The sequence below is a fragment of the Mytilus trossulus genome, chromosome 1 (assembly GCF_036588685.1).
Source record: "Mytilus trossulus isolate FHL-02 chromosome 1, PNRI_Mtr1.1.1.hap1, whole genome shotgun sequence".
NCBI classification, from domain to species: domain Eukaryota; kingdom Metazoa; phylum Mollusca; class Bivalvia; order Mytilida; family Mytilidae; genus Mytilus; species Mytilus trossulus.
Genome location: NC_086373.1, coordinates 16,640,602 through 16,653,103, shown reverse-complemented (window position 1 = coordinate 16,653,103; position 12,502 = coordinate 16,640,602). Strand labels below are relative to the sequence as shown.

General features: G+C 30.9%; 1 protein-coding gene across 3 annotated transcripts in view; it reads right to left on the bottom strand.

The window, feature by feature from the left end:
* The window catches only part of LOC134716761 (prickle planar cell polarity protein 3-A-like), a 52,021-nt gene that overhangs the window by 19,458 nt on the left and 20,061 nt on the right, over positions 1-12,502 (bottom strand). For 2 of the 3 annotated variants that reach the window (XM_063579771.1, XM_063579783.1), the window contains one exon: positions 4,148-4,331. In XM_063579771.1, coding sequence (XP_063435841.1) covers positions 4,148-4,331 — 184 coding nt within the window. Of the gene's footprint in view, positions 1-4,147; positions 4,332-11,342; positions 11,471-12,502 lie in introns of those variants that run through there. The other variant, XM_063579776.1, reaches the window with a different exon arrangement.

Below are 12,502 nucleotides of genomic sequence, written 5' to 3'. Positions count from 1 at the left end.
ATGAAATCATTCATTTCTAAATGCTGCATCTTCCCGAAAAACTTAAAAATAGATCACCATCTGTAATCATTATAAGGCATCGGAACCTCTTTAACACCATCAACATCTTCAGATGATATACTGTCAGAACAGATGGTTAAGGACTTATACTGGAAGTTCAAGGACAAAGAAAACATCAAACTTATATACTTAGTTATAACATCCTGAGCACACAAATTTACATTACTGTATATCTTATGTATGCATTGGTCAATATACTGTCAGAGCTAAAACTGGCTTTCAAATTTGCTGACAGCAGTAACAGAGCAATTGAAATGGACATAACAACTCAAAACAGGGTTCACTTTGACCAATGATTTGAAATGCACCTCAAAACCTGACCAAATATTTATAACCCATCAAAATATGTTTAATTTTGCAAAACTCATGATCTCTTTTTTCAATTAAGTCCACCCCCTTTCACTGAGTAGCTTAACAAAATCAATGCTGCAAGAAAACCAGGAATTTCTATTCTCAACTTTTAATTCAGTTGTAAATTTAATATTTACAAAAACTACTCTCTATTTTTAATTTAAACATAAAACCCCTTATCATAAATAATCATTATCATTATAAATGGCATACAAATTACATTTATAGACCCTTTGGTGCAAATAAAATTTATAATAAATTTCGTATTATCAGCCATAAATAAATAAATACAACAAATAAACTATGAAAAAATCCAACTGATTTCCTAATTGAGTGACAAGCTTGTTGATTTATCCTGAAATATTGAGCCAAGAAGATTCCATTTAACACCTAAAAAATCCCTAACTTCATTCCTCAATTATAGACTCGTAAAATCTGCTTACTTTACAAACGGAGATAATAAGAAGAATACATCGGGAATTACAACATGTGATTAAACGAACACACCTCTAATTACGATCACGCTGAGTTAGTTAATTTTTTGCAATACACAAAACTGAAGATGAGAGAATCTGGTCTTCATTATCATCACAACACATGGATGCTTAGAATAAAAGTAAAATTATGTTTTGTCTGTGCTGTTTATAATGCAATGAATTAGCAACTTTAACGGCTTTGAGAGTTTACTTGTTTATGATCGGAAGGCATCAAAGATACAATAAGTTCTCAAAGGTTTTTTATCATTATTCTCTTTGCCCACAAAGCATATAATGGGCCTAATAATGGCTTACATGAAAGGGGAAGAAAATCTCATGTTCAATATCCTGATTATTCAAGAATCATTCATTCATATTCATAAAAGGAAAACAAGTTTTCGAAAGCTTTAATCTAAATACTGATCTCCATCTATGCAAACAAGCTCATCATAGTTATCCAGACATGCATTCTATCTACAAAAGACTAATCACTGATGTTTATATAAAAAAAAGACAAAAAAGCTAAATAAAGAAAAAGTTGAATAGAAAAGTACCAACATATATAAACCACGAAAAAACAAAAAATTAACACAGGGATATGTCTCACTTTTATGTAATTTTAATACCATAGGTGGATCCAGGGTGCCCTTGCTTATATTGGGAACCCCTGAAGCATGACTGGAGCTGGCCCCCCTTAGGTCAGCCAGAGGGCCCCCTCATATGAAATGTTCTGGATCTGCCACTGGAAACTATCATATTATGATGCAGTTGTTGAAATAAAAGTTACAATACTTTAATATCACAGTGAATGGAATTGAAATGCAAACTCTGCTAAACATTGAAAGCCAATGAATTATGAAAAAATTCATTGCAGGACCCCAAAACATTGGTGGAAATTAGAAAAGACAATTCCAATATAATTAAATACCATAGAATACCATTCACTATATTAATATGAGTGGTTCCCACTTTTTTCGATTTGTTGAGACGAGACAAAATACCAAAATTACCTGATAACACTCAAAGGGTCCTATCTACTATTATATCTTTACAGACAATAAATATCATATCTTTACAGACAATAAATATTATATCAGACTGCAGGATGATTTTTTGCCAAGTAATCATCTTTTCAATATACAATTACATGCTGCCACGTTCAGCAAGTCCTAAGGAACTTAATTCTTATGTGTATGTGTATGCAAGTGGTAGGGAGAGAAGGGTATGTGTATGTGTGCAGTTGTCTCATTAGCAATCATACCACATCTTCTTTTTTATATGGTTGTGGTTGGGACAGGAAAGGTTTAGGAGAGGTTTAAGTTTGATGTTTTGTTATGTTTTACAGACAGACAAATAAGTTTGGGCTATCCTCTAACCAACATAAAAACTCTATTAGCAGAAATATTCATGATTCCCCTTCGAGCAGATAATTTTCAAAATCTGTCTCAAAACTCCTAAATACATCTTTAATAGCTTTGCACCATACTTATACATATGATTTTACAATACTTTATAATTTTACTGCCAAATTGTAATACCTATCTTGTGTATTTAAAGTTAATTGAAAAATTTATTGGCCCTAATATCTGTCAAGTCATATTCATCAAAATATCTGCAAAATCACCATCAGGGGACATAACTCTTTGAAATAATAAAAACATTGCATGATAAATAACTTTAAAGAACTAACTTGTTTCACACTTCAACAAATTTCAAATCTTGATTGTATTTTTATTTTAACCATTAATTAGATTCTTGAAGATAGACGCTATATTAGAAGCTATTCTGTTAGATTTATACATAAAATTTAATTTTGCATCAAATGAACCTCAAAAAAACATGAATTCTGATTTTCTTTTTGGTCATTACTTCTGTTTATAGATCCCAAAGCAGATGTTTTGCTGTCGGAAAATTGAGCAATAAAAAGTTCTGTATAATTTCATGACTGGAATAAAAAAAGTATATAATGACCAAAACATAGACAGAAAGACGAAGAACAGAATAAACTGAATTAATATGGTGATCTAAAAAATTATCATGCAAGGTTGTCTTTGGTTTTGATACAGACTGGTATCACACCAAAAATCTCCTTACTTCTGGAGAGCACATTCACTACCACAATACCACTAAAACAGTTCGCTTAAACTTTAATGGAACTATACTTAAAGCTCTCTGACAGTTTCAGTCTATAATTGGAATTTCTAAAAGCACTTTGTTAAAAGTTTATTATAGGAATTACGTTCCGTTTTAGTTTATTATTCTACTGATAAAACTATGTATGTGCATACAAGATTAATATTTTGCAGAAGAAACTGAAAATAACTATCAATGTCATATCATATGTAAATTATCCAAAAAGAGAATATCATAACAATCATTAATGTCATAACAATGGCAACCTTCAGCCAATTTTAGTATTTATTCATATCCATAGTTTCTAAACCTATCATTATTATTCATACAAATAATGGCATTCATGTGATTGAAAGGAAATGTGGTGACGTCACAATACATGAATTTGGCAGCAACCTTTCAGTGTACAAAATACAACAAATACAGACATCAACATATGGGCCAGTGTGCAAAAGGTTTTTAATACTTTCATTTTTTTTAGCATGTATGTAAGTATTTTTAACATATCAAAAAATTATTTTTATATACATAAAAGCACCATATTTTTATTGGTCAAAATACATAACACAGAGATCAAAAACATAATGATATTTCCTTTAAACTTCAGATGAGAAATATTCTACAATTTGGGTGAATCGCAGAATTTCTTACAATCCCTGATGTTCACCATCATGATCGGACACCATCGTGAGTTTTTGTAGATGGCCATTGTGGAATATTTTCACAGATGATTAAGGAGATGTTCCAATTGTGTAAACTCCATTCTGTCCTCTCTTCCTTGAATGTGACATACAGAATTAGACTAATCACATGGTTTGAACTTTCGGGTGCCACATGTGAGCAGGATCTGCTTACCCTTCCAAAGCACCTGTAATTACTTGTATTTTTGGTGGGGTTTGAGTTGCTCACTCATTCTTTAGTTTTCTATGTTGTGTTTTGAATACTGTTGTTTGTCTGTTGGTTTTGGGCTTGTGAGTTTGATAATTCCTTCTGTATCTTTCTCATCTCTTTTCACAGATTTCTTGCATTGTTGACACAAATGTATTAGTCAAAGGAATAAACAAGAACCATTTTTTTTAAAGCTCAAAAATAAGAAAGCAAAATGTTGAGTATTAAATAGACATTACCTGTTCTGGCTTGAGTCCTGGTGGTACCCATGTGTATTCCTCAAGAGGACATCCACTATCATCATCAGAGGTAGAATTACGTTTGGCATCATGGTGGATCAACCGATGCAATGTTTGATCTGGTTCACCTCCTGTCGTCATATCGTGGGTTTCTGGTGGACATTTGCAGTGCTTACAGATCTTTCTACAATAATAAGAGGACAAATCATTGTAATTGTGGAAAAGAATGAAAGTTTTAAATTCATCGGAAAAGAGTTTCGTAATAAACATGAATAAATCATACCTAAGTGGTTTTCTGATGCAAGTTACAGCATTTTCTGCTCTTTAACGTGTGAATGCTTTAACGAATCAGAATAATTTACACATATTAAAGTTCACATCACATGCTAACGTTCTTCCAACATTTAATTTTTCATAATTATAATAGTAGTATATATGACAGTTCCTGTTACTCTTCAGAAAAAATCAATAGATAATAATTTGTTTTACCATCCTAACAATATAGTATTACGTAATTTCATATTTTTCAGGAAAGGTTCCTATGAAACATGAAAAGGCATCATATCCATATATTTCTTTTATCCAACAAAAGATAAAAGTTTCTGTAAGTCAATAACTCCTTGGAGATTTCCCCCTTAAATGAAAGGCGGAAACAGAAGATCCTTTACCTTACCTAGAGACACAATCATTTTATCTGAAAGGAAAAACTTTTAAAATGCAAATGAACCTCATCTAATCTCATGTATACTGAAATATCCATAATCAATAATGCAACATCAGCAGAAAATGGTTTAGAAAGAGATAGATGAGGTTCCATGTCTCTAAGTCTCCAGAGTGTTTACTTATATGTCTAATCTGATAGATACTAAAAGCTTTAAAGTACTGAGAAAAGACATTTTTAAAAGAAATGTTAGCATTCTGTTTTAATCGTGTATTCTAGTAGGGTTGATGTTTCATATGTACAAGAGCAAAAAAATACCTTTGTTTATGAACTGAAAAAATCATGGATATACATTTGCCCAAAAAGAGTTACAATTTATAGTAGATCTAATAAAAAAATTTACTTAAGAATGTCCATAACTGGATATGCACAATGTACCATTATTTCCATAGTGCATTTATTCTTGGACATTCTCATAAAATGATAAATCTTTCATAAATCATAAGCCATTATTCAGTGGCAAATGAAGTGGAAACATGTGATCTCTTTTTCAAGTTATTATGGTGGATTCATTTATTTTTGTGATTATGGTACCATTTTTCTTTGATGAAGAAATTCGCCAAAATTGGTACCCAGTTGAAGGAATTTTTACATGAATTCAAAGTAAACAAATTCCAACATTTTCAAGAATGAAATATGGTTCTATGTCATCAATGTCTATTTGACACTTCTCCTTCATCAGAGATTCTGACCCCCCATTGGATGTAATACTGACCAACACAGTTGGCCACTTCAATCTTAATAGCTCTCTGTCTGACAACTCTGATGATCTACTACTCCAATGATAATTCAGATTCTGATGAGTAGTGATGAAGGCCAAGTGTCTACAGGACTAATTGAACACAATCACTTTGCTACAGATAGAATTCAAAGAATACAGAAAACATTGCAAATTTTTTTAATGCAAAACATGGCTGACCTTCTGACAGAAAACACCTTTTTACCAAGATGACAGGAGCATAGAAATAATGTGCAAAAAATTTTAGGACTTGGTGTGATCCACAAATTTTCTTCAGAAACAGATAATTTGATTCCCGTAAAAATGCAACCTTCAACTGCATGAACATGATGAATAATGAGGACAAGAACTGAAATCTATTCGTCTTTTTTTTTTTTTATGAAATCAATTATTTTTCAATTTAGCACAAAGTTGAGAATGGAAATAGGGGAAAATGTCAAAGAGACAACAACCTGACTAAAGAGCAGATGTTTTCTATTGATTCTTGATGGATTTGGATACCAAAAAAAAGATTTCTTCTATAGCATAGTAGGCTGACAACGGATTGCATTTTAGTACAAACTGAATGGTACACAACATGGTGATCTCTTGGAAGACTCAAACCTCAGAGAGTAAATATAGTTATGTCAGGTTCCTCCTATAGACTCCAATATAATCCAGTTTATACTGTTTATTATTGCGACTCCCAACATTCCAATTCCAGTATGATTTAAGAACTATTTGAATTTAACCCTGTGAACTGTGAAACAAATACAAAGCATATAAGCTCTACCAGTGGTTGCTCACAGTGTTTAAGCTGTGTTATAATGGGAGTATGAATAAAATCAGTAGTCTGCTAAAATCATGAACCAGTACTTGGGATATCAAACTGATAAAGGAACTATTCAAGTTCAGACTTCAAACTGCTCAGTGGATTGAAGATCTCACACTGAGACTGAACTTTGTAGCTGAGAAGCAGTAAAGCAATAACTCCCTCATCCCTTTGTTTCTATGTTTTAATTTAATAACTGTAATGGCTAATCATCTGGATAGTTAGATCTTCCACTAGTAATGTTAGAGCAATGAATAATGCATAGAAAATATAACGTAAGTATAGAATCGGTATTTACCAAGTCTCATGAGACCTCAAAACTCATCGAACCAAAAAAATGTTTTCCTGCTTTCCATTAAATTCGTGATCTATGCAATTATATGAATTATAAGCTTTTGTCTATCAAGAAATATGCAATATATACTAGAAAATGAATCGAATATTGTATCGGCAAACAAAAAACTCAACCAGCTCCAAGTCACAATGAATCAATGTTAAACATCTTGAAAATGGAATTTTATTCTAGCAATAATTCAAAGTCACATCAGATTTACACCTCAAACAAAACACAGATTATGAAATACTGCAGTCATTGTATTTAATTAAGTCTGATGTATTTTGATGTATTCCTCTTGAAATGTTTTATGAAAAGCTACAGGCAAATAGAAATAAGAAAATGCCACACTGAAGTTTCTCATGATATAATTCACTCTCCAAAGAGCTCTTTAAACATTGCCATCCTTTTCAATTGAACAATTATTGAATAAATGATTTAAGTCTACTTTTACGCCAAACAAAACGCCACCTGTCATAAATAAATGAAAATATGATGTACTCAAACTTCTGTTTATCTTTCCTATTATTCCAATCTCGGTGTGGTACAGTTTTCAATACCTTCAGACAGATTTTTAATAATTTTTCCAATCATTTTTTATATGTAAAATCACTGATTATTCGAATACACCCTTGTACACAGTTTTTGCCTTCAAATGTACTTCAAACATAATATAAAACATGCTTTCCAGAAAAATTATCAAACTAACTTCATTTTATAATCTTTAAGTTTTGAAGTAATAACTCCTTTAAGCACTATCAGAAACTTATTTTATCAAATACCTACATATGGACATTTTAAGTTTAACACTTTTAAATGCACCCTCCATCATGGCACGGGCATAAAGATTGTCTGTCTTTAGTTACTTGATAATTTGAATAGGCAAATAAAAACAACTGTTGATTCCCATACAGTTTCAAGAGCAGACTTAAGTCTCAGCATTCTACTATGTGTTTGATTTCAATGAAATTCATCAATCAAGCCACTTAATTCAGTTGTACCACATAACCATTGTTTTGAATGAGGGTTAATGGAACCAAGATTTAAGGCTAATATTCACAGAAGATTGAGGCGTCATTTCTATCATTAAGAAGATTGGAATCTATAATCAGGGAAATAAACCTAAACTCTTGATAGAATATGCAAATAAAACATTGATTAAAGTGCTTCATAACTTTTGCTTGACAAATTTTACATAATTAAATTTCTGCTTCCGAAAATTTTACAGTCAAATTTTGTTTACAAGAATTTATTTTCTGATCCCTCTAGGGTTTTTATTAAAACTCTTTAGTCAAATTAGTTTTGAAATTCATTGCCAATGGTAATTACTGAACAAATTTATCATTTGTTTCTGTAAGCAAAGGCATTCAGTCAATTTTCTTGTTTTTCAATGAATGAGCAGCAATGTCTTCTTTTTTTCTAAAAGTTTCATAAATCAATCAAAATAAATAAAGCTTCCAGGTTAAAAAAAAAAGACTGAAATTCCTGTCTAACCACTCTACTGATGGAACAAACATCAACATACATTAAAGGGTCAAAATAAAGTCTAGTCTGAAAAACAACTACCATATAAAGAAATAAAGATTTAGGAAGCAAATTTGTCAGAACTTCCTATAATATTCATAAACTCTGTATGATTCATTCATTCTCGTCTAATTTACCATATAGATCAAAACTGTGAAGAAAATTGGAATTACAAATTCCATAAATAAATGGAAATTCGTCAATTTTCCATGACAAATAGGCTTATCAGGGAAATTAATGGTAAAACAAACACTATGTGATGTAAAGAGTTTGTTCTCTGTCCGATCTAAACACAGATTTGATCTACGAACAATGCTGAAAACAATTTCTTTCTTTCCATTTACACAAGAAAGAATATTCAATAAGCCTATCAAACATGCATGGAAACTTAAGCAGATATTGGTTTCTAGAATATTTCCTGATAAAACTTTCCACTAAAAGCATATATTGGTTTACAAAACACAAAACCAACTGCTGCCAAATAAAATGTTGACATCAATTCATGTAATGGTAAAAACGTTATGAAAGAGTTTTGTTATTTTAAAATGTCAAATACATTTCAGTTGCACATCAATTAAATTTATTGGTTTAATACATGTACATATATTTACCATTTTTTAATCTCTCTTAACATATTTTTATACTTTGCAAATTTCATTAAAAAAGTTTTTATAAACTAAAGGTTATATTGATGTATGAATAAAGAGAGGCGTTTATCATACAATGTAGATGAACAAGACTGCATTAGCGCAACTCTGAAGTACAACAACAGTATGGTTTGTAAGTTTGTAATTCAACAGTACTCTGGCAGACTCAGTGGTTACCTAATAAGAGACAAATGAAGACAAAGTACAATCTAATAAATCATAAAGGTGTTGATGTAATTATCTGCTCATTACCAGGTGAAAAGTGGCACTCAGGTGTTCTTAATAAATGTACTTTTTGTTTTCTACCTATTAGCCAGAGGATAAAAGGCCACCAAATGAGATCAAATTCCTCATTTCTCTCCCCTATATTAGAAGTCATCAAGGTTCTTTTTACTATTATCTCAGTAAACATCATTGTCACTTCCGTTTTATCTATTTGTCACCATTTAAGATTTGACCCCAGATTGGTGACCTTTATTGTCTAAATATTACAATTTGGACTAAAATTACAAAAACAAGTTTGACACTATTCTCTTTATCGAATCTCAGTATCTTAAAATCTACTAGGGTGTTCTTCAATCAAACGGCTTAATGAAACTAATTCCTGAACACAAAGCTATCTTGTTCTATCGAAAAATTTATCGTTTATTAACCTCATATTATATGCACACTGCATCTGAATGAAGCTATAGTTCTTAAAGTAGTAATTAAGAAAACTGCTTGATCGAATCTTTGAATCTGATGATTTCTAACATATGTGTTTGGACACACTCTCATACTATTTAAAAATTGCAGGTCTCTGACAATGATTTGGACTAACCTCCTAAAAAAAATTTTTTTTATCTTTTTAAACAGGAATTGTTAAAATCTTATAGTGAGCAGACACAGTTTCATATTTGATTCTGGATGGTAAGTTTATTCGTCCAGAAATTCCTTTTACTCAACTCTATGTCAACTAGATATATTATAAACTCAGGGGACAAACCCAATCACAGGAATTGGGGGCTCACAGGTCAGTGAGTCAGTGAGTGAGTGACTATAATGTTCATAATTATTCTACTCTTTCTATCACACACAGCTGTACTGCAAAAAAACACAAAATGTACAAAGATGTCTTCTTGCTGAAGCAAACCCTTTAGTGTTCTGATTATTAAAGGGACAGACCTGGATAAAGGGAGATAAATCTTAAATATATCAGATTCAGAGTTTTGTTTGTAAAATTTAGTTTCCAATGGGCTTTCAATATGATGCATGTGGATCAGATTTGAAATCATTAGTTACTCATAGAAGCTTAAATATGTTTTTATTATACAAATATTTAAAAATCATTTAAAAAAAATTGTTCAAAAGGAGATTTAAGAAATTTTTGGGGAAATTCTAACTCTTGTCTTCCGACACAAAAAAATAGAGTTTTTAGAATGCAATATGTTTTAACAGTTAATTGAAAGTCTAGGTCTGTCTCATGTCTTTTTTATTTCTATGTTTATATTTCATAATAACTTAATAGCATTACAAAACTATATAAAAACATGGACCAATAAAGCTACAGAACATCTGTTATTACAAGAATCTGTCACTGGTGAACAAAGTCCATAAAAAATATCAAAATATTTATTTTTGTAAGATGCAATATTTATATATTTCAATCAAACATGCATTTTTATCATTCTGCAAAGTTCTTTTCCATTGCATTCAACAGGAAATGCTGGCATTTAATAAACAAATTTGTCTATCCTACCAATGATATTTTGCAGAAACCAGACGTGCATTAATTGGTTTATTTGTGTAAAATATTATGTTGGTTTTAGAATTTGCGTAGTTCAGTTTAAAATAAGCAGATCCATACAGCAATAGATATATATTCTCTATGGCAGAAGTCACGATTTGCTTTTTAATTCTTGCTATATTTTAAATAATACGTAGGTTCTGTCAGTTGCATACCTCTAAAAAGGGTCATAAACTTCAATAATGTACAATAAAATAGAATACCATTGGTATATAAGACTATGAGCCTTTTTAAATAAAATGCACTCATTTTCCTTTACGTTTCCTGACAGTACATTTCAGAACTTGAGTACAATAAAACCTATTGGTCAGATATTTATAGATTATCGCTGATCATCTTAATGAGATTGATTTTCTCGCTTGAGCTGGTACAGCGAAAGTGAGAAAAGCAATGAGTTGAGATGACCAATGATAATCTGTTTATCGCTATTTTACCTATGACGACGTTTGTCGAGAAGCATGATATGAAAATCATCACAAAAAAAGATCAAAGGAAAAATGCACAAAATAGCGATAATTTACAGTACGTTGGGTAGAATATTTAAAATTGAATCTGATATCCACTGACGTATATATATCATTTGGCAAAACAGTGGCTATTACAGACTTCTTGCTCCTTTTTCTGAAAACCCACCTTAATGCTAAAGATGCCAAATCTGTTTTATCAGAAGCCTGTGTCAAAGCTGATTCAACTCTTTTGTACTTTTTGAAAGCCATATTATCTAAAATGGTAGTTCCAATAGCCATAACCATGACTGATTTGTTGTTTGTTGCACTTAATTGAAAACTGTTTTCACAAATAGCCAGATACTATGACTGTTTAACCTCTTGTACTCTTAGATGCATACCATCACCTCTCCACAATAACAATAAAAACTGTTTATCTTATATCAGCTTCCTTTTCTTATAAAATGCAACAATTGTACAGGGATTATCTAAATCACCATAGATTACACCTGTATAGTCAGGTGAAATAAAGGTATATAAAAGTAGCCATTTCCTGCTACTGGTAATTCTTTATTTCCTACATTAGTCAAAGCAAAAACAGTGTTTATTTAACATAAACATTACAAATAGGATGTTCCCATACAAATACAAATAGAATACTTTTAGTCTATTCTAACATGTAAGAAACAACTGCAGAAAAAAAACTGTTGAGACTTGAACTTTTATGAAAGATATGTACGGCTATCAATTTGAAAAACAATAAAATCCTATTTTCAATGAAGAAAAAAACTGAATAATTACAGAATGTCTTAATGTTCAAATTCTTAATGAAACACTATCTATACTTTGAATCAGCAACTTACCTAAAATCAAGATTTGAATGCCTAATTTCTAAGATTTGTTTTTTAAATACATGTATATCGTGCAAGTATTCAATACCACATTTCCATCTACAATAATTCAGAAACAAGTTGCAATTGACCTGATGGCTATGCTTTAAAGCAATCCAAATTTTCAATGAATAAGGTGATAAATATATATCATCATTTACAAGTATGGGATATAATTAGGTGCTGGACATTCCTTCAGACATAGTAGTCTCTTTTTCCAGCTCTACACCTTTTTAAAGGTGTTATTTTACTAGGTGTTACATTAACACCACAATGATCAATGAAACATTATAACAATTTGTTAAATTATTGTCTATCAATCAGACATGTTACTACTTTTATAAAATTATAGTAATTTAATAGTAGTCATTTGTTTAATCATAATAAATTACAGTCAATTGTATAACCTGAGAAATTATCTATGGACACAGCTGTATGATACTGGTACTAAGTAAAG